This window comes from Choristoneura fumiferana, chromosome 24 (assembly GCF_025370935.1).
Source record: "Choristoneura fumiferana chromosome 24, NRCan_CFum_1, whole genome shotgun sequence".
Lineage (NCBI taxonomy): Eukaryota > Metazoa > Arthropoda > Insecta > Lepidoptera > Tortricidae > Choristoneura > Choristoneura fumiferana.
Genome location: NC_133495.1, coordinates 960,008 through 987,479, shown reverse-complemented (window position 1 = coordinate 987,479; position 27,472 = coordinate 960,008). Strand labels below are relative to the sequence as shown.

General features: G+C 39.4%; 3 protein-coding genes across 5 annotated transcripts in view; 2 read left to right on the top strand and 1 right to left on the bottom strand.

Annotated features, from left to right (window-relative positions):
• Positions 1 to 11,051, top strand: part of LOC141441743 (uncharacterized) — a 47,473-nt gene extending 36,422 nt beyond the window's left edge. Inside the window, exons 1-3 of one of the 2 annotated variants that reach the window (XM_074106583.1) lie at positions 5,074 to 5,151; positions 7,510 to 7,755; positions 10,908 to 11,051. In XM_074106583.1, coding sequence (XP_073962684.1) covers positions 7,514 to 7,755; positions 10,908 to 11,007 — 342 coding nt within the window. In that variant the 5' untranslated portion in view covers positions 5,074 to 5,151; positions 7,510 to 7,513 and the 3' untranslated portion in view covers positions 11,008 to 11,051. Of the gene's footprint in view, positions 1 to 5,073; positions 5,152 to 7,509; positions 7,756 to 10,907 lie in introns of those variants that run through there. The other variant, XM_074106584.1, reaches the window with a different exon arrangement.
• LOC141441741 (coiled-coil domain-containing protein 102A-like) lies at positions 2,205 to 10,046 on the bottom strand. 2 transcript variants are annotated; one of them, XR_012452841.1, is made up of 3 exons: positions 9,816 to 10,046; positions 3,742 to 6,439; positions 2,205 to 3,408 (listed from the first exon to the last, which is right to left on the bottom strand). XR_012452841.1 is itself a non-coding variant. In XM_074106581.1 (2 exons), exon 2 carries the CDS (start codon positions 6,419 to 6,421, stop codon positions 5,165 to 5,167), a length of 1,257 nt encoding a protein of 418 aa, XP_073962682.1. In that variant the 5' UTR covers positions 6,422 to 6,439; positions 9,816 to 10,046; the 3' UTR covers positions 2,205 to 5,164. The 2 variants fall into 2 exon arrangements, 1 of the variants encoding a protein (XP_073962682.1); XM_074106581.1 differs by having other exon boundaries at positions 2,205 to 6,439.
• Positions 11,052 to 12,791: 1,740 nt separating the features above from the next.
• LOC141441893 (uncharacterized) overlaps positions 12,792 to 27,472 on the top strand; it is a 28,421-nt gene continuing 13,740 nt past the window's right edge. Inside the window, exons 1-7 of the mRNA XM_074106786.1 lie at positions 12,792 to 13,545; positions 17,619 to 17,799; positions 19,473 to 19,668; positions 21,940 to 22,200; positions 25,439 to 25,686; positions 26,170 to 26,250; positions 26,295 to 26,405. Coding sequence (XP_073962887.1) covers positions 17,620 to 17,799; positions 19,473 to 19,668; positions 21,940 to 22,200; positions 25,439 to 25,686; positions 26,170 to 26,250; positions 26,295 to 26,405 — 1,077 coding nt within the window. The 5' untranslated portion in view covers positions 12,792 to 13,545; position 17,619. The remainder of the gene's footprint in view (positions 13,546 to 17,618; positions 17,800 to 19,472; positions 19,669 to 21,939; positions 22,201 to 25,438; positions 25,687 to 26,169; positions 26,251 to 26,294; positions 26,406 to 27,472) is intronic.

Sequence of the window (27,472 nt, the reverse complement as noted above, 5' to 3'; positions counted from 1 at the left end):
GTTTTTCCTCATCTGCCCGCAGTGCGAACTAAGAAGTGCAGTCAGCTAGGAATAGCCACAATCCCGGTCCTGTACATTCGAGATCATAAACTTGTGTGCAAATATTTGATCAAAAATGTCTGAACACGCTTCTACACCGTTAACAATAGAGACGTGTTCATGGCATGAGCGCCAAATAACTAACTAGGAGTCGAGGTGGTCGCCATGGCCGAAATCGGTCGGATCGTCATCGATCGTCATCATCGTGTTCAGATATTTTTGATCAAAATTTTGCTAACTACTTTATGAACTCGACTGTACCTACTAATAGGTACTTATTTTGTTTTGGCAGAAAAACAGTTCTATTTATCAATCATTTTACAGATGTAGTGAATAATGTTTTGCCATCGCATTTTGTCTCAAACGTTCGTATTTATCTTGCTTTCTCACCTAGCTTACTGAAGCTGATTGAGGAAGCAAGATAAAATACGAACTTATCCGACAAAACACGATAGCGAAACATTCAATACATCTGTCTTTCTCAAATTATTAAATGAACCGTTCAGCGTTCAACTCACATTATAAGGCGGATTTATGTAATTTATTTTGCCTTTGTGTTCTACCTACCCTGACCTTCTTATTCCAAATTCCGTCTACCAACTACCCCTTTCCGCGTCCAATTCCCTAACTTGAAAATGGCTAAGGGCGCCCAAGTCCAGTAACAAAAAAAAAAAAAAAAAAAACGGTCTGACTGGCTTCGATCCTTTCGATAGATCTTTTTCATAGGCGAGTGCTTTCACGACTGTGGTTTTCCCCGCTCTTCCGCGCGGCGCTCGCGCTGAAGCAACAGAGCGGATGGGGTGAGTTGAACCGTTCAATTTAGTATTTTTAACCGACTTCAAAAAAGGAGGAGGTTCTATGTTCCAATGTTTGTATTTTTTTTATATATGTGTTCACTGATTACTCAGTCAATTGTGGACCGATTTTCAAAATTCTTTTTTTATTCGAAAGGGTACTCTTCTGAGGTGGTCCCATTGTCACCAAATCAAGATCTGATGATGGGATTCTAGGGAAATCGAGGGCAAACCTCAAATGTTATAGGCACACCTATGGCGATTTTGGATAGCATTAAGATAAGCATTTACATTCAGAAAGTATCATTTGGTAAACTGGACCTGATGAAGAAGACCGAAGATGACCAATGGAACTCGTCAAAGCTAAGTAATGCTTGCTCGTCTATAAAATATCATGATTAATATACCTAGATAGGCGACTAAGAAGAATCTCTGATGCTGGAGCCGGAAGGTAGGCAACGGAACTCTGTTATAAAACAACGTAACTAAGCCGTGTTTGGGCTTAATGGAATCGTTGTGAGATGTGCTTTGGCTACGAATCACTAAAAAGTGAGAAATAAAGAAAATGTTTAACAAAAACGTAAAACCGACTCAAAAAAAAAAAACAATAACCAAAAATGGGACCGACTACAAAACCCTTGAAAATATTTTTCTAGGTAAGTACCTACTAGATCGAAGGCGGTGACGCAGCACGACCCAGCAGGAAGGATTGATTATTGTATGTAGGTGAGGTAGACGACTATTTTTCCACTCCTGCTGGCTCGTGCTGAGGACTTCGATCTAGCAGGTACCTAGAAAATATTTTCAAGGGTTTTGTAGTTGGTCCCATTTTTATTATTTTTTTTGGACTCGGTTTTACTTTTTTGTTATTTTTATTTTATCAATATACTCGTATCTAACGAGAGTTTAAGCTATGGTTTAATTATTATCATTTTAAACATGAAACTACCGTGAGACTCACTCGTATTAAATATATATTGAGCCGGATAGCTGGTGGAAAACGGTGTTAAATACTCGTGCTGCGTCATCGGTGAGTGTGAACGTACCTTTACAGAGCGATGTTGTTAGTGTTGTGTGCTACCTACATTTGACAGTTATAATAAAAATGACGATGAAAACGCGGGTAGTTGTGGGCCGGTGTCAGTTTCGTCGGGTAGTCGCGCGAGCAGAGCGGCGGCGCGCAGTGCGCGTGTTGCAGCAGCCGCTGAGTCGCGTTGCTCCGAAGAGAACTTGTCAAGCTAAACTCGATTAAGACTATATTTAATACTATCATTTTACTTCTATTTCACTCTCTTTTGAGTATATGTATGTGTAGCCCATTTTATTTCAATTCTTAAATGATTCCGGGTTTTTATTAATCAAACACATTAATAACTTTGCCACATAGTTATCTTTATTAATTAATATTATATTTATTACTTACTACATTTAAATATCATTAATGTATAGGACACTTACGTATTTGAACTTCATCATTTTATTTAGAGGCCTTAGTTGTTTAAAAATACAACATAATTATAATACTTAGCGGGAAAATATAGAGCCCGAACTGTTTATTAAATTGGGCATATTTGTTACCTCAATATGCACCTAATTGATAGAAATTATAGAATCAACAAAAGGCAAGTAAAAGCGAATAAATAAATACATTTTGGTATTAGGCCTTATACTTCGTAACGATTTTAATAAAAATAAGTTATTGTTATTGCTATAAGTCTGTAGGTCATGTTAATACGAATCTAGCTTGCAAATAAAAATAAGTTAATTTGCAAACTTCTTATTTATAATCGCTCACTAACACTTAGTTTAATTATGTTTTGCCTTTTTCTGTCATCTTCTACACAGAAAGGGCCAAAACATTTATGTAAAATATTTTTTATCTTTTATGAATAAAGTAGTAAAAATTTACAGCTCATTGGGTGAATCGCGACCATCAGTGTAGTGTGTAGCATACGCGTAAAACTAAACTGAGAGACTGTTCATATTAACTGTTTCCCGCGACTTCGTTTGCGGAGAATTCGTTTTAGCGCGTCCGCGGGGATGGATAAAAACTACCCTATGTTTTTACAGGTTCTCAAACTATGTATGTATCTCCACAACAAATTTCATGATCGGTTTGTAGGTACTCTCGCATTCAAATTTATACTAGTTAAGTTTTATTATTGTAAACATTGCAATAATTTATATTTGTGCCATTATTTTTAGGGTTCCGTAACTCAAACTTTGTTGTCCATGTTTCTGTCAAAACCCCTTTTCTCAGAAACTCGTATAAGGTCAAGTTAAAATTCATATGGAACGCTTAGGTAGTTTCGGTCAAACACTATCTTAGTTCTTGGCCTAATTCTTCAAAGTTGGGAATTCGATCTTCGTATCATGTCACGCTAACAGTATTGAATAGGAGTGAAAGCGACGTACCTAATACGAACTGCGTTTTATTGGGGTTACCCTTGGTTTCCGATTCACGCCGCATACTAAAGCTTTAGTTATTTTCGAGCTTTACCTAAAAATCTAAATGCCACCTCTTCAATCTACCAACACAACACACATATATTTCTATTAAAATTAATCTTCTCACCTGTCCTCATCCCAGCCTATATACGTCCCACTGCTGGGCACAGGCCTCCTCTCAGAACAAGAGGGCTTGGGCCATAGTTCCCACGCGGGCCCAGTGCGGATTGGGAACTTCGCACGCACCATTGGATCGCTTCGCAGGTGTGTGCAGGTTTCCTCACGATGTTTTCCTTCACCGCAAAGCTCGTGGTAAATTTCAAATGTAATTCCGCACATGAATTTCGAAAAACTCAGAGGTGCGAGCCGGGGTTTGAACCCACGACCCTCTGCTTGAGAGGCGATAGGTCAAACCACTAGGCCACCACGGCTTCCCACTAGGCCACCACGGCTTTCTCACCTGTCCTATTTTGGTATTTTACGTATATTTTCCAGATGAATCCAACAAATCCCAGTATGTTAACAGTCAAACTCTACACTACAAACGAGTATATATAATCGTTGCTATTTGTAAGTATTATTATCACAATGCTCTACCACACTATTCGTTCGCTATTCGACGGTAGGGGGCTCGCGACAAGGTTTACGTGACTCCAAAAACCACCAGGCTGCAAGAATAGCAAGATGATTAAGATTGTTTTTTGTTTTTTTTTTTTATTCAACTGGATGGCAAACGAGCAAGTGGGTCTCCTGATGATAAGAGATCACCACCGCCCATAGACACCTGCAACACCAGGGGGATTGGAGGATTGTCTTTTTGTATTTTTTATTTTTAGCTTCTCCAACAGTCAATTTTATACTTTCCTTGGGGGGGGGTTAGCTTTCGTCTAGAAACTTTAACAGGGGTACGTGGAGCCATAAGTTTGACAAACCCTGCTCTACCATAACCAACTGTTCTAAAGGATAATAAAAGGAGGAATCGACCACCAAACTAGAAGACCATCATCATATATCGTGGGGGCTATACAGGCGCTTCATCCCAGTCTCAGTAGGTACAGTCACCTGCATCAATACCTGCCACGCTCTACCGACCCTAGAAATAGTCGTATCCGTATCAGATATTTATGCACGCTTTGTTGTGTCAGATATTATGCAGGTGACTGTACATTTCAAGCTAGATGGACATCCACACTATGCAAACGATTTAGTGTTGGTATGGAAGTTCTGTCATGGGCCCATGGGGACTGTCATTTGAAAGTAATTCATGGGGCCAAACCCACCATGAAGAGGCCTTAGGTACCAACAAAAAAGTGAGATGGGTGCAACTGTGAAGGTCTATCCCCTAATACAGTGTGATGTGCTAAGGGAAATTCAGAAAATCGTGCAAGGACAATTTTGGAAATTTTTGAACCCCGTCATGCAAGGGCCCGTAAGATTTCTCGGTAAAACACGTTATGGTGTACACTCGGAATGCACCTAGTTGAATCATTGGTTTTATAGTATTTTTTTCTCGTAATAAAGAGTAAAAATAAATTAGTTTTGGCACAAATCTTTCGCCTCGTCAAAAATTCTTACTTATTTTATTTGTGAATCCGTTCTAACAGGTTGTGACTCGTAGCTCATAAATGCAAATGCAATGGAATGCTGTTGTCGAAATACTACAGATTCAGTATCAGTCTAACTTATAATCTTGTCTCTTTCAAAGTAATGTGTGTGTACTAAATACTTTTTAGTAAAAACTTTAGAGCAGACTGTTCTGATTTCAAAGAGAATAATTAGCATGTCACATTTGACATAATTCATTTGTGATCGATTATAATTTCAATTAAAATATTGCGTAAATTTGTGTTTTAGCCGAACCCAAAAAAAGGTAAATTGATCTTCTAACTTTCATTCCTCTCTAAGATAGCTAGTTCATCGTCTTCAACTGATGTTTTCGCGTGAAAATGCTCTAAATTTGCTTCCGAGGAACCATTGCTTGATTCATGAGATCTTGGACTACTACTATGTTTTCTGTCTCCAACATCGTACAATAAATTTGGATCTAGCCTTGTATATTCATTATACTTTGATCCATACGCGCTGCTGTCAGAGATTCTGCCTTTGCTAGACTCGTGTGACCTAGGACTGCCGCTTGTTTTCCTTAAATACAGGTCGGAATCCAACCTACTGTATTCATTAGAAAACGTCGAGCCATAGGCACTACCATCTGAAATCCTATTCAACTTGTGTATCTGCTCCCTCAGCTCACACACCTGACTGTAGAGCTTCTTATTCTCTCTCAGTATCGCTATATTTTCCGTCTCCATTAGCTCCCGCTTACTCCATTGTATCGTGTTCTCCGATTTCAGTTTTTCTATCTCCATTTTCAACTCTGCTATCTTTTCTTCTAGAGTTTGTTTGGCAGCTACTTCGTCTTGCAATTCGTTCTGGAGTCGTTCAATTTCGCTATGACTAGAGTCTGTTGAGCCTAACGTTCTATCATTGTGTGTCATATCCATCTTCAAGTTATGTAGCTCTGCGGTGAGTGTCTCCACTTTGGCGAGTAGGAAAGCCTTCTGATCTTTCTCACTCTGCAAACTCTTACTGGTTTCCTCTAACCTTAGTCTCATCTCGCTTAATTTGCTCGCAAGGACATTATCCACGTGAGAAAACTTGTGCGAATCCAAAGACGCTCTTTGTCGGAGCGAGGGTTGTTCACTGGGAGACACATATCCTTTTCTTCTTAGTTCAACTCCATCTTCAGTTGTTAGATCTCCTGATACTATCCTGCTTTCTCCTATGGTTAATAGCTTCTCGTTGTCTTTTTTAACGTCAGTCAATTGCTGTCCTAGATCGTTCTTTTCTGCTTTGAGCGTTGCCAGTTCTTTGCTCAACGCATCTGCCTTTATTTTAAGTTGTTTAGCTTCTTCTCTTGCCTTGTTGCGTTCGTTGCGGACTTTGGTCCATTTGTCGCGCCAGTTGGCCGTGCAATCTGACCACCAGCGCATAGTCTTTTCCATCTGGGAGGCTCGCGCGCGGGCCTCGTCTAGTTCCCTTTGTATTAGGGCTTCCTTGGCTTCCCAGTCGGTGCTCGTGTAGCGAAGGTGCTCCGGCTCCCGGCTCCGCCGATGACTGCCGCCGTGCGAGCTTTGCGCCATCTTGCGTTTGTGTCCAACCTGCAATTTGAAAGATGGCTAAGTTTATTAACAGGGGACATAATTGTGACACGGTAACGGTGCTGGCTGAAAATCAACGCTGGTGTTTTTATTATTAACGCTTCAGTATAATGCTGAGCCAGTGTCCGATTCACAACCGCAATGACACATACATACTTTCCTACGTGTTGTCTATTTGTAATTAATACTATTGCTGTCTCGTGTTGTGAATAAATGTATTTTCTGTCTTTTTCTTTTAACATTCTCTATGTCTGAGGTCTGTGTCCAGTATAGTTGGACGTATATAGCCTATATAGGCCGGGATGATGGATGGAACAGATACATTTCTTCTCGCTAAAGTTATTTTTTTATTTGAAAGGCGGCTTCATCCTTTGGCTTTGCTCGTGAAAGGTAAATAATTGGATTTATCTCATCATCGCCATGAGTCTGAAGACGTCCACTGCTGAACAAAGGCCATCCCATTAGAACGCCAAATGAACGATAACTCGCCACTTGCATCTACCGGTTGGTTTGGATTGGGTTAGCTTTTTCTCTATCCTATGGGAATTTCGGAAAACCTGCACTAGCACCTCTGTAATCCTAAAGGAATACAGACAGATATGCAGGTGGTAGGACCGGTAGTTGGTGTGTTCATACAGCGCGGAGTTGGAGGAGCTACTTGAACACATTTGTTGCAAATACGTAGGTAGCGTAAGGTAGCAGCCTCGCGGGTGGGCCAAGTCATTGTTTAAAGTTCATTGATATGGTCCTCTTCAAAGTAACGCCTGATTCAATAAATTATACATTACATCTGTCAGTCACATTTGTGTGACATTTACAGATGTGCAAGTTGCGGAAAGTTTCCAAAACTTTGAAAAGTTCTCGGAAATAAAATTTCTGGAAATTTTCACAAGATTTCCATACAAAATTTCCTATATGAAAAATTACGCAATTTTATAGTTTCCTTTGGCATAGGTATCAGTACTCACATTACCCTTTATCTTTACATTATCTGTCATCAGTCACCCTAACTATAAGCTAATTGGTTGAGAGGGGGTGAGAATATGCAGTATATTTGTTGTTCTCTCTAGCACAATGGCTGACCCGTGTCCCCCCCGCATCCCGTGCCCGCCCATGCCGCCGTCGCCGTGCCCGCAGATCTGCCCCCCGCCGCCGCCCGCGCCGCCCTGCCGCGTCAAACCAGTCATGCGGGGGCTCCACTGGGCGCAAACAGAGCGGCACATATTCAAAGCGTTCGCACTTGCTGCCCTTGGGGGCATAGCCTTTACTTATCTCTTGGTGATGCCACGCAGGGCAACGTACAGGGAATTCTATGCGTAAGTCCTTATCCTTGTGAACAGTGGCGTAGCGTAGCGGGTGCGAGGGGGGCGGTCCGCCCCAGGCGGCAAAATTCCATAATAAATAATACTGAATAATATCTAGATAATAATATATTCATTTTTCGCACCTACGATTGGGTCTGTTTAGAATAAGCATTTTCCATTACTTATACTGTGACAAAATCGAACCGGCTCGACCAACACATTAATAATACAAAGAATACTTAACCAAGGAACAGCTAGATACAGGCACCTATCAGTTGCTTGCAACTGCCTGCCTGATAATTTATATATAATATAATATATAATATAATATAAAATCGGGGAATCCCCTGTCTATAATTGAATGGTACGGTCAAGGACTTTTATTTAGGAGCCACCATGGAACCTTTAAGTCATTACGATTTTCCTTGTTATTTACCCTTCGGCCGCGTACGCAACCAGAGCTCCGTAACCAACTGGTTATCGAAAACTATTTCTGCCTTTTACGAAACTAGTTGCAATCAAAAACTAATTTCTACTTATTCGTAACCAGTTACGATCGAACACTTTTCTTCTACGAAACCTCTCGAACATAGAATCTACTTTTGAAACTCATTCACAAATTTAAATTACCCAATTTTAATCGACACAGAAACATAGGTAGGTTTAGATTATGTTAAGTTTATATTTAGCACTAGCGGAGCTCCGTCAACACTGTGTCTGTGTTGATTCTGATTGAAAAAAAAACTACTGTGAAAATAAGCTTCAGTAAAAAACCAGAACTCGATCCCTGTTCCTAGTTTTGTGCAAGAAAAAAAAAATTTTGTTCGTAACTAGTTTCATGTGAGAACAAAATAGTTTTGTTTCGCAACCGGTTTTGAACAAGACCGAAAAAGTTTCCTTCCGCAACTGGTTACGAAACTCCGGTTATGTATGCGGCCGATGGGGATATTTAATGCGACGTCAATATGACGATTACTGTGAAATAGTTCTTTGGTGGCTCATGAATTAAAGTCCATGACCATACAATAATATAGTGACATCTTGTATACGTACTATAGAAAATAGCGTATATTGATGAATGTGAGTATTTATGAACTAAGAAATGTAATTATAAATGTAAGTAAGCCTTTGTCAGATGATGCAGTGTTGATTTATAAATTCATTGGACATGCTCTTGTACACAGACTGTCTCTGGGCAGGACAGAGTTTGATTTGGTTCTCTGCGTCTTCCCATGAGGCTGACATAGTTACATTTGGTGTACTGGAGCCTCGTTAGATAAAAAAAAAAAATTAAGATTGAAAACGATCAGTATGGATCAAATCTATCCTCCTGACGCCTAGTCCTTTATAAAGGACTTAAATAACATAAGTTTGATGTTCATAAATCAAAACTTTGACTTGGGCGTCAAGAGGTTATGGGTTGCAGTATTTATAGCACAAGTAGCCTTCGCCTTAAGCATTATGAACAGCCCAAACAAGAGTAAATTAGTGTTTAAGAAATGCTACTTGACTTGTGAACCAAAATAAAGAATCAGTTTCCTTGAAATACATCAGAAACTGCTAAGCTTTATTACTTAAGCTCCTAAAGTTGTGGCTCAACTTTTTAAATTCTTCATTAAAAATTGACAATTGATGAAAATTGAGTTTTTGTGCTCTATGAAATTGTGCCTTATGATCCCAAAGGTCTCCTTCTTTCTTATTCAAAACATAACTATCTCGAAAATGGTAGATTTTGGACTAAGGGTAAGTTTCGTTGAAAATTATAAATTTACCTCCCCAACCAACATGTAAAATAACTGCATCAACATACAGTTCGAAGGAACTCATACACGACTGTTATAGCAACAATAGACTGTAATAATAAGGCAGTAATAGCAAGTTAAAACTTGTTTTATTTTATTATCTGGGAATTAAAAGTCATTGAACTTGTCAAAAATCGATGTAAAAAATATTTAGCTTTCTATTAAAATGCCTAAATGCACATAATAACAAGGCAGTAAGGTATTATTTTACAACTTTTCATGTGCAGTAACGGCACACGCAAACCTATGGATATTTTAAGTAATACATACCTATTCGGCGTAAAACATGCAATTTTAGCACATCGTTGTAATATTTTAACATCAACCTTACAAAACACACTTGATAAAACTATTGCATGTATCTCGATTTCAATGTAAATGTAGTTTAGAATAGAATATAGATGAGTAAGATAGGAAGGATTGCACTGTATTTTTTTTTTATATATCAATCAACATCAAATCAAACCCTATCAAACCATTCGGGTAACACTATTTAGCGGCCCGGATAATACCGACATGGACATGGAAATACCTTCTCGATTTTTCTTGAACACGCCTATAGAAACTCCTGGGCTACTACGAAACTCGAAGTTCGTAATCGTATCGTACCGTCCCTCTCGCTCTTGTATTAAATAGTATGTGTTAGAGGGATCGAATGACAAGAACTTTGATTTTCGAATTTCGTAGTAGCCCTGCCGGGGTGACACTATTTACCGACACGGATAATACCGACATGGAAATACCGACCTGATATTTCGTTTACACGCCCATACAAACTGATGTAAAACTGACAAGAGTTTCTATGGGCGTGTCACAAAATATCAGCAGGGCTACTACGAAACTCTAAATTCGAAGTTCGTGTCGTGGGGTCCCTCTAACACTTATACTATTTAATACGAGAGCGAGAGGGAGGGTACGATACGAACTTCGAGTTTCGAGTTTCGTAGTAGCCCTGTAGGTCGTTGACGTTTCGTCACGTAATGGCCACTTCCCAAAACGACCACATACCACTTCCCATAATGACCATTCCTATAAAGACCGATTCCCAGATCGACCACTTCCCAGAAGGGCCATTTCCCAAAACGACTAATTCTCAAGTCGCCCACTTCCCAAATTGACCACATTCCTATAACGACTGTTTCCCAAAATGGCTATTTCTCAAAACGACCAGATGGCTGGAAGACCACTTCCCATAATGACCATTCCTACAAAGCCCGGTTCTCAAATTGAACATTTCGCAGAAGGACCATTAACAGTTTCAATTTACGCATTAGCAAGCAATTCCTTTTTTATTGTATTAAGTTTTACGGGCACTGGCTGGATACAGAAAATGACGCTTAAAATTCTTATAATTGGTTTCAGAAAAACAGAATTTGAAGACTGGGCTGATGATATGGCAAGAAAGGGTTTGTTTCAAGCCGTTCCCAAAGGGGGTTTCCCGAAAAAAGATGACGCTAAATAATTTTGGAAAAGTGGCAACGCGTCAACGATTAATAAATAATTTTGAGGAAGTTCAAAACAGTGTGTTTTATTTAACTGTAAATATAAAAACACTACTATAAAAACACTACTTAATAAATTCCTTGACCCATGAACCACATCTTGATACGTAGGTAATCAAATTTGTTCAAAATCGGATTTATTTTCCCAAAGTTAAAATTGGAATGACGCATGGAAATGAAAATTCGAACTTTGTTTTATCGACCGTATTCTACGGGGCTACTATGAAACTCGAAGTTCGTATATTGCCGTCCCGCTGACGCTTATATTATTTAATACGAGAGTGAGAGGAACGACGATACGATTTTCGAATTTCGTAGTAAGCCCCCTGAATCTATAAGCACTATATATCCAGCGATTTGAAAGATAAATACTTGACTGACTCTCAGAAGATATATCACATTTTTGCAACCTACTATGCCGAGCCACCGAGCCATTTCAAATTTACTGACGGGCATTGGCGTATCTAGGGTTATTATTCAGGGGAAGGCCAGGCCATGATTTTTGTGTGAAGATGTCAGTATTATAGAATTTCGAACTGGTAGCCCAAATATCCTGGGGTGGGCAGGGAACCTCCCCCCTCCCCGGGTTTTTAAAACCTTTTACGATATTCAGTTGACAGGATGATTGGGCTACTAAGTTAGCACTTAGCCTGGATTGCATTTAGTACGTTAAAATCCTGCAAGACTGGCCGTGCGCTGGTGTGGGACGCTACCTATACAGATACCCTGGCGGCGTCCTACCTACCAGCAACTACCAAATGTGCGGGGGCGGCGGCAGACGCCCGGGAACGCCTCAAGGTCACAAAATATAGCTGTCTCGGCGCCCAATATCATTTCTTGGCTTTCGGCGTCGAGACTCTAGGTCCTTGGAGTAAGGATGCGCTGGAGCTACACAGGGAGCTCAGCAATAGGTTAAGGGAAGCAACAGGCAACCCTCGCGCCGGCAGCTTTCTCGCGCAAAGAATCTCAATCGCAGCGCAGTTCAACGCGGGAATGCTGCCTGCGTGATGGGCACCATGCCAAGATGCCCACCTCTCTTTTTTAATTAAAGGTTTAGTTTTAGTTATTTTAATTTAATAGTAGTTTTAGGGCCTGTTTCACCATCCATTGATTAGTGTTAACTGACGGTTAAATGTGATGCCGTCTCTATTTGTTTTGTTCGAATAGATGGAGACGGCATCACATTTAACCGTCAGTTAACACTAATCAATGGATAGTGAAACAGCCCCTTACTCCTATGGATATTTTGTATTTTCTTAATAAATTAAATTTATTTCTATTTAACTGTTTCATTTTTGTAAGGTAATAAAATCAGGATATTGCGTTAATGGAAAAAAACATGTTTTATTTTATACATTATTTTATTTTCATTTTAATTACTGCTCTAACAGGAAGTGATTCGTGTCCTCACGTTTCATGGCGGCAGCCAATGGGGACGTCTGAATTTATTACAAAACATGGAGATTATACTTTCCACCAATCGAAAACCATCATCATTGGAGCATGAAAGTGTAACGATGTAACTTTGCACTACTGTCCAATTCTGGTTGAAAAAAGTATGAAATTAAAGTGGCTAATATATCAATTTCTTTTCTTTTATCATAGCAATGAAAACGCTCAAATGATGGATTTCCAAGCACATTAAGGAAAATGAATGAATTCTACAGGATTATTTTTTTAACCGAAATGACCACCTTTCAAACTCTATTACATGCATGTTTGTCTAGTTCGAGTCAATGCGCATGTCAAGTTGAAAATTGCAAATGGCGGCCGTTGTTATTGTTCGTACCGAATTAACTATTTGTAAATTATATACCAATCTTTTTAGCGATTTTTCTACTGGACTGATATACTGATGCGATACTGTAACTTCTTAAAATTCGCCACGACACGTTTTATGTACGATTTTAAGTGTTTTGAGTGTTTTTTCGGTATTTTATGTGTGTCATGCAAATGGGGTAAGCTGGAATTATCGGATGTCGCTTAGGTTGTTTTGGATAGTTTCAATGGGAAAATGGAGTGAAGTTCTGTGACCTAAAGTGTTAAAATGGAAACTGCATAAAGTTTATTAAGTATCGCGTTACGTTTCAAGTGGAAAAAGAGACGGGAGCGGCTGTAATTTCCGAATGTTCCATGCCGTGACTGCACTCCCCCGTACATTTCAAAATGGCTGCTGCTCTTCACGATGTATGAGCTTTGCGTCACTGGAACATAGATCGGTGGACTCGATTTGTGTAGCGATATCAGTGATTCTAGTCTTGTGATCCGTTGTGAAAAATCGGAAATAAGCAGAGAAGAAAGCCCCGGGCGCACCTGGGGCGGGACAAGAGTGGCGTATCATATGTTTTTGGAGTAGTGGACACTGGCCATAAGACTGATATTGCCTAGCGTAGCGATTGCGCCGGATAGTAATGTTGCGCTTGATTTTCCAGAATGATTTTCATCACAAGGGAATAGAACTTGTGTGGAATTGAACGGAATGTGACATTGTATGAGAGGTGAGTGTATTTTGTTACTTTATTTACATTTTGCGTAGTGTTAGGGGTTGAGGTTCGTTGTAATGGACACGGGTCGAACGCTGGCTGCGGCCACACGGGCGGCCGCGGCGGTGTACCCGAGGGCCGGCCGCCTGTAAAAGTTAATTTCAGTTAATATACTGTAATCTACACGCTAATTAAGTTAAAAATTAGAGTTGTGTAACTGTAGTTGTTGTTTTCGGCTGTCGAAACTTCGACCTTGTTGTTACGTGCATGGTGAACTTCCGCGCGTCAATATTGGTGCCACATTTTATTAACTAGTGGTTGATTAGGGGTTGAAAGTTGAAAACAACCTGGTGTTTATTTTATTCTTATTAGCACATGATGTTTGTCAATAGTGTCACTTTCGTAAATAGGTGTTAGGTTAGGCATGGAATATTACAATGACAGCTTCCAAGGTATCAATATAAAAGTGAATCTAATTGTGATTTATCCTAAGTTAAATAGGTAAATGACAGGTACAATATCAATACAAACTGAAACTGGAATAAGATATTGTTTTTTCCCACTTAAAATTCGTTAGTATAACCTGTAAAACCTTAGGACTTTAAAAAATACTTACTGATATGTTATTTGTTTTATTATTGTAACAGTTGACTAAACTTTATGAAACTTATAATTAGTTTCCAAGAAATTTCAAGCCTTTCTTTTATTTTTGCTGTCATTTGTCCATTACTTACCTATTTATCAGGATTGTTGATTGTTTAATTAGATTAGAATATTCCCCGTATGATCATACATTTTTGTATTTTAACTTTGTTAGAAAGTTGTCATGAAGTTTATTAAGTATTTATAACCAACTTAATTCAAATCTATAATGAATCTAAAATATCTCTTGTATGCTAAAGGCCATTTTAATGTTATTTTAATTTGTAAAATTAGTAGGTATAATTTGAGATTAGTAGACTGAGTGCACACATTTTTTGTGTTTCTTGCATTGAAATATTAAAAGAACTACTTAAGTGTAGTTTTTAAATATATATTGTGAAATATATATATTTAAACCTTACATGAATTTGACTAAGAATAAGTTTTGAGTACTAACTGTAGATTCCTACTTACCTTTTGCATGATAGGTAAAATAGTTATTTAGTGCTGCAAACACATTCAGAACTATAAGATATGACACATCAACCCAAACTTAAAAAAAGTAATTATCAATAAATTAAGAAACAGTAGAAAAAACTCTGGTTTCATAACATATTGTGAGCATGTTTTTTTCTAGTTACTTTATATTTTGCCCTACTGTCTAATGTGACAAATTTCGATGTAACAAGTTAAAAAGAATGCCAAACTTAAAAGTAAACTTTTACTATATTTTCTGTGCTGCAGTAATGCAAAAGGGCCATGGCTCAGTGGTTAACATTATGTATAGGAGCAAAACACTGGTATTTTGACTCAAGCTAAAGGACAGAGAACAAGTATATAAAAATTATGCTTAACCATTTTAAAATTGACATTGCCAATTAACATTTAAAATTGGAGGTACTTTATTTTTTGTAAAAAAATTTTTTGGGACAAACAAGACTGCTACATGTTTTGTATAAAGGTTATTAATTTCACTATGGCTGATTGTAACTGTAGATAGGCTTAACTGTTGGTAGACATTGCATGTTTGTTTGGACCATTTGAGACTGTTAGGCTAATTTAGTTATAGTAATAAATAATTTATTTGACTTATCTTAAATCTGCCATCAATGATAATACTGCGGTCCTAGTAAAAATGTGTCAAGTTTAAAATAATTATTTTATCATAGTGTTATTTGTTCATTTTTTTCATTAGGACATTAGAATAATAATAGCATAGTGTTATGTAACACAAGTGCACAGTCACCTGCATTAATATCTGCCACAGCAGAGCATGCAAAATATCTGACACATCCTACTGGCCCTAAAAATAGAGTTGTATCAGATATTTATGCATGCTTTGATGTTTCAGATATTGGTCCTGGTGATTGTACAGTCGAACAAACCGTATCTTGTACCAGGCAGGGTGCAACCTTTGTGCTACTATAATGTCATGTTGTCATTCCATACTTTTGCCAATAAGGCTGCTGGATCTAATGATTTATGTGTACATAGCCGTGGGTAAACACTAGTTGGTTTGTGAATTAATAAATTTTCATCTCCATCTGAATTATTAAAATACAATACAAATATCAAGACTCTTGATGGTGGTTGTATCTATGAACTATTTATTTGCAGAAGGGAAAATAAGTTATATTAGAGAAATTAAGTAATACAAATGCGTAAAATGGTTAGTTAAAAAAACATACTAGCTTTTATTTAAGTTGACATTATATTATTATGTATTTGTTTGTTTCAAATCTTGCAAGTTAATTTTGAATTGAATCACTTGGTTGGATTGTCTTGAAATTGGGTATTCACACCACCATAATATATTGTTTTTCTTGATTTACGTTAACTTTGACAGATGGCATAGTTAATTGATAGTTAAAAAAATCTTGGTAAGTAATTCTATGAATTAAATTCGGGTTTTGCTCTGCGTACCTTAATTTCAAAAAATAAATATCAAGTAAAATTCATAAAATTAGTAATGACTGCGATAGTCTAAAATATTATGTTACCTGGTATGTAATTAAAATTTTGAGTTTTTAGTTTTTTTTTTTATAATGTAGGTGTGAATTTGAGTGAGTCTTTGTAAGATGATGCAATATTGAAAGAAAAATTCATTAGACACGCTTTTGTATACAGAGACTGCTTCTGGGCAAGGCAATGTTTAATGTGGTTTTCTGTGGCTTCACATTTGAGATAGAAAAACTTGCCCATTGTATGTGGGAACTAAAAAAAAGTACTGAATTCTAGTCTCATCTGTCTTAACCCAAGCCACGGTCGGTAAAACACGACAGCTGAAAAAAGTGCCATAGTGGCCACATCGGCATTTCGTGGCGCATATGGAACGATTTTCAGAATATTTTTTTGTTGGCTGTGGGCGGTTAAAAGGTTAATAAGCATAAATTCTGCTGATTTAAAAAAATACAAAAAGATATATGAAAAAAAAAAAAAACAATTTTTTGAGGGTAAATTATTACATTACCGCTGGTGCCTCTTTTTAAGTAAAAAAAAATACCTGTGCTGAGAGACACCGTTAAAAGTCTTGAAACATTAGATTTCTCTTAATTGGCGTAATCGGCATCGGTTTTAATGCCTCTAAAACCCAGGCGTGTTTATTTTCCGCAAAACGAAGTTCATTTAATCTAATTCCAACCTTCCGAGGTCTGCCTGCACCAATATCTAACCACCTTCAGCTCCTTGGCTTAGACCTCTCGGCTAACCAATTTTTTTTTTTATATTTACTCATATATGTTCACTTTCTATGGTGATTTGTTTACTTTATTAATATTTTACAATGAGAACTAAAAAAAATTGCGGCACTTCATATTTAATATTGAAATTGAAAACCAAATTAAATGATAAAATTTGGTAGTTTAGTTTCCTTTTGAGTTTGTGTTATAATTAAAATTTGAAACCATGCATTCTATGTGACAAAATAATGAGCTAATTATTTATATGTTATGCACATTTCTTATATGCAAATTCAATTGATATTTTTGTTAGGTCAACGTTCAGCTGTAACTGTATGATTTTCAAAAAATTGGGTGGACTGGCATAGTAATTTTTTTTATGTTCTGTTTTATGTCTACGGCCCTTTAATTTCTATGGTCATTTTTGCAAACTGTATTCTTGTTGACTGTAACTTCTATTGGCATCCAACCTCTGTAGGTTCTTATATTTTTGACCGAAAATTTGATCGTAATATGCTAACGCGGCTCTATTGTTAACGGAGTAGAGTAGAAGCATCTTCAGATATTTTTTCAGGTATTTTATGATACAAGCTCAGAAGCTTTTCGTAGAAATGTCATAGTGATATTCCATTGCCTGACAAAGGAATTCATTATGGCACTTGCTGTGAGAATGTTCTATGGTGGGTCGGGAATCAAATGATTCGACTATACATATATGAAGTTTGTAAAAAGTGAAAACTTAGTAATAAAAGTTTTTTCCTTTCCCAGTATGGCAGCGGACAGCGACGGGGTGGGCGCGGGCGCGGTCTTGGGCGGCGCGTGCGGCGTGGTGGTGACGTGCGAGGGCGACCTGCGCGACCCGCGCTTCCCCGCGCGCCTGCGCCGCCTGCTCCGCGACCTGCGCACGCTACTCGCCGAGCCGCATCCCAACACTCTCAAAGTTAACAAGGTAACAACACTAATCCCATGTTTCACCGTTCATTGAATTATTTTATGTGACAGATATCTGTGATGCCACTGTCCGAATAGACGGAAACGGCATCATATTTATCTGTCAAATAACATTAATCAATGAGTGGTGAAACAGGCCCGAAGTCGCGAAATCGCGAATATCTTGGCTCCTTTTATTAAGCACAACTTAAAGTTTCCTACACAAAATAAACTATGGTGCATGTCGATTTTATAGGTAGAGCAAGATTCTCAGCAGGGAAGCCTTCTTTAGGTCTTAGTCTTCTTTAAATCTTGAGTCACAACAGGTAGAGCAAGTTACTCATAGTAGGGAAGTCTTGTTTAAAGTTTAAGGGGCTGTTTCACCATCCATTGATTAGTCTTAACTGATGGTTAAATGTGATGCCGTCTCTATTTCTTTTGTTCGAATAGACGGAGACGGCATCACATTTAACTGTCAGTTAACACTAATCAATGGATGGTGAAACAGCCCCTAAATCTTGAGCTACTAACAGGTAGAGCAAATTTGTTACAGCTAGAGCATGCACCCGGGTCTGCGAGTACCTCAAGGAACTGGGTAATACCCGGTTCCTTTGAGGTATTTGTATGTATTCATGCATGGAACCGGGTGCATTCCCTAGTTTCAGCAGGGAAGTCTTTTTTCAATCTTGAGCTACTAACAGGTAGAGCAAATTCTTATAGCAGGGAAGTCTTCTTTCAATCTTGAGCTACTAACAGGTAGAGCAAGTTTCTTACAGCAGGGAAGTCTTCTTTCAATCTTGAGCTACTAACAGGTAGAGCAAATTCTTATAGCAGGGAAGTCTTCTTTCAATCTTGAGCTACTAACAGGTAGAGCAAGTTTCTTACAGCAGCGAAGTCTTCTTTCAATCTTGAGCTACTAACAGGTAGAGCAAATTCTTACAGCAGGGAAATCTTCTTTCAATCTTGAGCTACTAACAGGTAGAGCAAATTCTTATAGCAGGGAAGTCTTCTTTCAATCTTGAGCTACTAACAGGTAGAGCAAGTTTCTTACAGCAGCGAAGTCTTCTTTCAATCTTGAGCTACTAACAGGTAGAGCAAATTCTTATAGCAGGGAAGTCTTCTTTCAATCTTGAGCTACTAACAGGTAGAGCAAGTTTCTTACAGCAGCAAAGTCTTCTTTCAATCTTGAGCTACTAACAGGTAGAGCAAATTCTTATAGCAGGGAAGTCTTCTTTCAATCTTGAGCTACTAACAGGTAGAGCAAGTTTCTTACAGCAGCAAAGTCTTCTGTCAATCTTGAGCTACTAACAGGAAGAGCAAATTCTTATAGCAGGGAAGTCTTCTTTCAATCTTAAGCTATTAATAGGTAGAGCAAGTTTCTTACAGCAGGGAAGTCTTCTTTCAATCTTGAGCTACTAACAGGTAGAGCAAGTTTCTTACAGCAGCAAAGTCTTCTTTAAATCTCGGTCAATAACAGGTAGAACATGTTTCTCATGTCCCATTTATTACTAGTTTCTTGACAGAAAAGTCTACTTCGTGTCTTAGTTCTATAGGTAGCGTAAGTTTCTAAGCTAAGAAGCACTCTGTATGTACTCTGTTACTAATAAGAGCCAGTTCGGGTCACCGTGCCCAACTTATGTGGTATCGTTTTCTTAATAGCGCGAATGGCTAATTAGAGTCGTCTGTCGGCAGGTGGAGCCGTGGAACTCGGTCCGCGTGACGCTGTCGGTGCCGCGCGCGGCGGCGGCGCGTCTGCGCGCGCTGGCGGCCGCGGGCGCGCCGCAGCTGCGCGCGCTCGGCATACTGTCCGTGCAGCTGGACGGGGACGCCGCCGTCTCGCTGCGCCTGCAGCACGGCGCCGAGCTGAGGATCAACACTGACCAGGAAGGTGAGCGCACTGGTACTGTGCAGCTGGACGGGAACGTAAGCAAGTGGTGGCACCAGTACAGTACCCGGCCATAAAGATTGCACATCGGTCTTTGGAAAGAGATTCGGCTAATTTCGGCTTCGTAGAGCGTTGTCAACACTACTATGTTACTGTGCAGCCGAACGGGAACGTAAGCAAGTGGTGTCGCCATTAATTGCAGTCTCTCACAAATCACTGAGGTTTCAGCAATAACGAAAACTTGAGAATTTGGTAAATGTCTTGCTGATTCCTTACTGGGCCCACTAGCATATATGGAATACCGGATTGCTATAAAATGCCTTACAGACCACAAGAGGCCATTCTTTAAATTATGTCACACATGGGGTGTTCAGTGGGGGTTGCTGCCTAAGCTGCTGCCAGGGCGAGTGTGTACGGGAACAGCCTTGCCTGCCTCAGCTGCACGCCAATTAATGCTCTTTGAGTAAAGAGGTGCAAGCTCGGCTTCGAGCGTACGACCAGGTTTAAGAAAACAGCCCAGGCTAGCAGGCCGGGTCAGGGCTGGTTGTGACAGGCCAGTTGGCGCTAGTCTACGAGCACATATCCCCTGGAGACCTAATACGTACGAATTTGAAAGAAAATTCTGTCAACTAGCTTAGGTGGGGGTTGCGATCGGTTCTCCGTAGTATTTCGAACCCGATCGCTAGGGCGTGCATTGTAATGACTAATGACTTTATGCTTTCTATCGATATCGATCAAAAGTTTTGCAAAAAGGTTTTTCAAGTTGTAGGTACACTCAGGTAAAATACTTATGCCAACTTTGAATCTTTTTTAAGCTTAACGCATTCACTGCCACCTGACTTCCACAGCTGCCACCGACGCACGTGTGCGTTCAAAATATATGAATAACTATGACAGCGGCACTGGGCGAAGTTCCGAAAACGCTTATGTGCGTCGGTGGCGTCAATGCTTTAAAATATATGTTCTTATGGAAGTCGCACGTTGTAGAGATATGAGATTCTGCAGGTGGCCCTCATAGGTATAGTCACCAGCAACAATATCTGACTCGCTCAACAAAGCATTCATAAATATCTGATACAACTCTATTTCTAGGGTCGGTTGGGCGTGTCAGATATTTTTGCACGCTCCGCTGCGAAAACGCATATGTGCGTCGGTGGCAGTGAATGTTAAAAAGTTATAAAGTATATTTAATAGTTTGTTGCAACTTAAATAATTTAAATTTATGTATGTAAACTCTTTATTGTACAAAATAAGTAACAAACACAATTGACAGACGTTGAGAAATATGTATAAAGGTGAATTTATCCCTTCAAGGGATTTCTACCAGTCAACCTTCATTATCCTCGTCAAGAAGTTCTTTTCTCGGCAAGAACAGCGTAGGTACTCTGCACTCTTCATTAGCCGCCACTTCTTGTTTATCTTAAAAAAAATCCTCAGTAAAATGTTTCGAGCACACGATACTATATTTTGACGGAAACAAAATTTCGCTTTTTACAACGTTTATCCATTTGTTTTTCATATTACAGTCTTTTTTAAATATATAGGACAAAATTATAACATGTATTAAATTAAATTTCGTCATGCCTACCCAAAACATAAAAATATACATAAGTACATAAAAAGAAGAATTATAATTAACTAGCTTTTGCCCGCGGCTTCGAACGCGTGGAATCCGGTTATCGCTCCCTCTATTATCCCTCGGGAACTGTGCGTTTTTCCGGGATAAAAAGTGAAAAATGAGGGTAAAAAATGAGTTTTTTTAATAAATTATTATTATTTGAACATATAAAAGCATATTAAAAAATAAAAATCATCATAGCATTTTTTCAGTAGAAGTAAAGTTATAGTGCAAAATGTTAAAAGTTAAATTTGCGGTATCTCTGAAATCGAAAAATAATTGGACAATTTTACATGTATGTTCTAATCTAAGTAGTACGTATACAGAAAGAATTTCAGTCTGAGGAATTTTTCGCAGGGAGTTATAAACGATTTTCATGTTTAGGTAAAAATACCTAACTTCTCGTAAGAAAAGTTGTTGGATTATTGTATTATCTATTTTCATCATGTGCCAATTTTCATAGGCGGGAGAATAATTCGGAAGTCTCCATACAACGAATCTCCTCGTAGTGATCATAAATGAGCCAATCGCAAGCAAGACTGAAACGTCTAACGGATCTCACGACACTAACGCCATCTAGCGATATTTTAACCTACCACGTCTTTTTAACACAACCCAACACAATGAAGTCGCATTAAACCCCCCTGAATTTCCAGATGCGAGCACCTCGCGGCCCCCTCAGAACGCGGAACTCCTATCCAACCTCGGCGGCATCGGCCGTCTGCTCGCCGACGACGGCGCGTCGACCAGCGCCGAGCCGCCGCCGCCGCGCGACAACTTCAAGTCGCCCAACACCGTCTGTCCAATGGACGGCAAGATACCGCAGAACATTCCCACGCCGACCACGGACCGGTGCGAGTTTCCATTCGGAAGCATGACTCAGGCCAGGGTTATACATCGGAAGGAGAATACGCTTGGTAAGTGTAATATGTATGTACAATCTCTATTATAGAAAGAACTAGGGTCGCCGAAGAACTAGTCACGGACAGCTCGAAGAATATGTAAGTTGAAGTGGTAATGTACTGGACATTGCTCCAAGAATAGCTATAGCTGTAGAGGGAGAGTGGTTCTCGAGCGACGATCACAAACTAGAAGATGAAGTCGTGGCAAGTCTCCTTTTTAGGTGGACCGACGACTATACAGTTGTGGGCCATGGGTGGAGACAGGTGTCAGGTTGTTGTACAATATAACATTAGGGGCGGCCTTTAATCAACAGCGGATGTCGTTTGGCTGATGTGATTGTTTGAAAACTACAGGTGGTGACAAGCAGTCCTTTCCTTACTGAATTAATGATTGTATTATATCATAAAATGGTCATAATTTATTGATGTGGAACTCCACAAAGTGATAGTTGATCAAATAAATTATTTAAAATCAGATCCACTCCGCTGCCTCCACTCTACTTCACTGCCTCCGCTCTAGCCTGCATTGTCTCCGCTCCATCCGTTGCCTCCGCTCCACTCCGTTGCCTCCCTGCCTCCGCCCCGATCCGATCCGAACAAATATCTATGTATCTCTTATCACGTGCCCAAATGCCAAGTTTCATAAAGAACCATCGATTTATCTTCGACAATGACGATCTTCCATATAAACTTTCATCCCTTATTTCACCCCCTCACAGGATGAATTTAAAAAAACGCGCGAACAAATATCTATTTATCTCTTATCACGTGCCGAAATGGCAAGTTTAATAAAGATTCCTCGATTTATCTTCGATAATGACGACCTTCCATATAAACTCCATCAGGAAACCCACTTGCTCGTTTGCCATCCAGTCGAATAAAAAAAAAAAAACTTCATCCCCTATTTCATCCCCTCAAAGGTCGAATTTTCAAAAAAGCTCAACCAAATATCGACTTATTTCTTATTAAGTGCCTAAATGCCAAGTTTCATGGTTTTATCTTCGACAGCGACGAACTTCCACCATATAAACTTTAATCCCCTATTTCAACCCCTTAAAGCCTCTTTTTCGCGATAAAAGATAGCCTATGGTCTTTCCCAAGGTCTATTCTATCTCTGTACCAAATTTCATCAAAATCGGTTCAGCGGTTTAGGCGTGAAAGCGTAACAAACAGACAGACAGACAGACAGAGTTACTTTCGCATTTATAATATTAGTATGGATGAATAAAATCCATTATCTTCATATTCTTTAATAATGTAAGTTTTACTTTTCAAACAAGTTTTTTTTAACACCCGACGCAAAAAAAGGGGTGTTATAAGTTTGACCGCTATGTGTGACTGTGTATCTGTTCGTCTGTCTGTCTGTGGCACCGTAGCTTAAACTTAAACGGGTGGACCGATTTGAATTTTTTTTTTAAATTTAAATGCAGGTTTTCTATGGTTCTTAGACATGTTTTACAAAATCGGTTCAGCCGTTTTTGAGATATTGTACTTTGAAGTGACAAAGTCGGGGGTTTTCGAACTTTGTTGGTTAGGTTATTTTACAATACAATACAATAACTCTTTATTTCACACCAACACAGTAAGCAGTACAGAAAACACAAGTATATACATAGATATAAAAAAAATAAGAATAAATTGTTGAAATTTTTATTTTTTAATGTATGAATGCAGTTTTTCTTGTTATTAAAATCGATGACATGGTTCCTAAGAACAGATCTTCGTATGTCTTATGGTTTCAGACTTTCCCATACTGACCGATCTAAATGAGCCACTCTGTATACATTATTATGTCTCAGCGGAACCATTTCTTCGTGGATTAGTATTTATTGACGGACTCAACTAACGAATTTCTTTTTCCCGGCCTTGGCAATACCAATATTTCGCTTTGTATGTAGTTTGTGTGGCATATATAAGAAGGTGCTTATAACGATCAAAATTGGTGTGACTAAATTTAAATGTTTCCTATTGGTCAATATCTCTGTAGTTACTTCCCATAGCTTCAGTGGATGGATACACAACCTGTGCTTGATCGAATGCCACAAGCCACAATGTGCACTTTGCTCTGTAAACTGAGCTGAAAATCAGCGATATCATGTGTTCCCCCATAACCATAACCAGGTTAACGTCCGCTTGAGAACATAAGTAACTTTATAATTGGAGAAACGCTTACAACTGGCACATAACTGAGTGCAGTTAAAAACGTATAAACGTAAGAACAGACTTATTGTTCCCTGTAGTTAAATGATTTACAGTTGGCGTCCATAATTTATTTAGATGACCATTAAAGGTGTACTTTTGACTGGAAAAGGGAATAAAATTATAATTTATTAGTTTAAGAAAGTGCAGTAACGCTCAAAAGTAGCTTTAAGCCTCGTTTTCACTAGGGGACATGTCGCGGAGACAAATCGTAGAAGTATCCGTGATTTAAATTATTAATTATTTTATTAATCATTAATTTAAAACATTTCATCTCTACCTTGATGTTCAACTACCTGAGCTTGGGTGTACAACTAGAGGCTGCAATTTTTAAGTTTCTATGTTTAAATAATAATAAAAAATCGTTTATTTAGATAACAAATTAGATAATAAATGCATTGAACTGTCAAGCTTAGGCCTTATTTTCTAATGCACGGGGAATCATAATCGTTTTGATCACTTCTTTCTGTCACACGGTGTAGAATGATGGTAGAAAGAGATATTAAATGTGATCGACAATATGGCCTCAGGTTTACCGACGTGACCACTAAAGGATATATCAATATCTACGGAGTATCATTTGTTGTTGAATTTGTGCATTCATCAATAAAGTTTTATTAAGTTTATTATTTCCTACCTGATTGCCTCGGCTTCGATCGCACGCGTATACTATTAACGAAAATGAGACTAAATCTACACTGCAAGCATATTCTGTGTCTGTTCAATTAATTTTTATCTATATAGAAGAAGACATACCTCCTCCCTCTTCTTTAGCCTTTGAGGTAACAAGACTGCAAATACAGAGTGAAAATAAAAGCCTATTCTTAAAGGCTTGGCAAACGCATCCGTAATTTAACTTAGTGTCGATGGATGGCGATGTTTTCTTTCCTTTAGGTGACCCTCATGCTAGTTTTCCCCTTATTATATAAAAAAGTTACCTAGAGACAGAGAGATGGTAACCACCACATTTTAAAAATGTTGTTATACTCCAAGCAATTGAAATATCTGTAGTTATTGACAAAAGTAATAAAAACATCAAATGCCCTCCCCCCAGGCATAGCGGCTCCCACGTCGACGATCCGGCCGGCGTCGGACGCGCAGTTCGTCCGTCCGTCGACGTCGTTCGCGGGCCCGCCGCCCCCGTACCCCGCGAAGCCGCCGCCGTCGCCCGCGCCGCCCAACGTGGCCATGTCCTCGCCGCTGCTGGTCAATTTGCTGCAGAACGACGCCGCTGCGCCCGCGCCGAGGCCCAAACTGCCGGCGCCGCATCAGGCCAAGTTGGATAGGCTCGAGGATGGGCAGGTGAGTCTTGAACTGCGTTGGAAACTACTTATAATTCGTAGTCGCTCCAATATTCAGCTGTCCCTATTTTCTACTGAGTCGCATTCAATCGCAAGTACCTAGTTGTGATTCTGTTTCACTGCTGTCGCTGATTTGGGAGAAAACGAAAAAAATGTTCATGTACTATCGACCCAACTGAACGTGGAACCCACTGTGGAACCCTTTCGTAGAAAAAGTTATAGTGAAGAGGTCACTTACATCGCATTTCTTGACACGGAAATTCATTATGACACAGTGAGAAAGTTCCATGGTGGGTCAGGAATCAAATGGTTCAACTGTACACCTTAAGTTTTATTTTTACTCACTCTTTTCAACATGTATTTGTAAAACACAACAAAAAAAAGTAGGCTTGTGGCTTCCGTCGCTTAGCAACAAACAGGACATTGTAACTATCAAGCCAACGCCAATCGACGCAGCAACTAAACAAGCCGCGTTGCGTTCCAGATGGAGCTGGCGGTGGGTCGCGCGCCGTTCGAGTACCGCGCGCCGCGACCGCTGGCGCCGCGCGCGGCGGGCGGGAGCGGGGCCGGGGCGCGGCCGGGGCGGGGGCGCGGGCGCGGCGCGCGCTGGCGCCGCCGCCGCCGCCGCGGCCGCCCTACGTGCGGCGCGCCTTCCCCGCGCGCCCGCCCGCGCCGCTGCAGTACCGCGCGCCCAACGCGCTGCGTCCGCCCTACCCGCAGGTACATACCGCCATAGTAAAAGAGGACAAGTATGCACACTCCGACCCTTTGAGAGACTTAACTGCCTACTCCGGCGCGGACGCTTAGGGTTGTCGATGTCTATTTTAGATTAATTACCTACCGTCAAATAATTTTAGTACGAAAGTTAACTTAAAATTGTCTTATGCCTGTGTCTAGACAAACAAGATTCTATGCCGCTATGTTATTATTATTATTATAGTACTAAATTTAAAAATATTATTTATATATTCGCCGTAGTGATGATGGCAACTGTGTGCATACTACTCATGTTTACCTTCACATAATACTATAACTATATTGTTTATAGATAGGTAGGTAGGTATCTACGGGTCTTGGATATTTAATATGTAGTACCTGGGCGACTAAAACTCGCTAACAAGCGTTTTCCCAGAGATAAGACCAAGCTAGATCGATTTTCCATCCCCGAAAACCCCTACATGCCAAATTTCATCGAAATTGTTAGAGCCGTTTTCGAGATCCCCGAAATATATATACAAGGATTGCTCGTTTAAAGGTATTAGATTAGATAGATAGATTTAAGTATGTGTTTTTATCTATATAAGTAAGTATGTTTATCTGTTGCCTGGGTACAAGGCAACAGCCAGGCAACGGATAAAGAAACTTAGTACAGGCTTTGCTTAGTTAAGGATTAGGTTAATTAGTGTCAATTGTCTCATAATATCTATTATTTTATTATTTACTTGATACATAATCGTTCCTAAAGTATTGTATTAAATGAGCGACATTTTCATATACATTAATATGAAACTGTATTATTTAGGGGCTGTTTCACCATCCATTGATTAGTGTTAACTGCCAGTTAAATGTGATGCCGTCTCCGTCTATTCGAACAGAACAAATAGAGACGGCATCACATTTAACCGTCAGTTAACACTAATCAATGGATGGTGAAACAGCCCCTTAGTGTCAAATATCAAAACGGCTGTACGATGGGTACTGTAGCTAATTGCGAGCGCATACATGCATAGATTCCTATAAAATACAATGGAAAACCGTTACGCACTGTAGTGCACAGATGTATCTGT

Bases quoted from the DNA above. Each gene is read 5' to 3' on its own strand.
- LOC141441741 (XM_074106581.1), bottom strand. From the start codon at position 6,421: ATGGCGCAAAGCTCGCACGGCGGCAGTCATCGGCGGAGCCGGGAGCCG.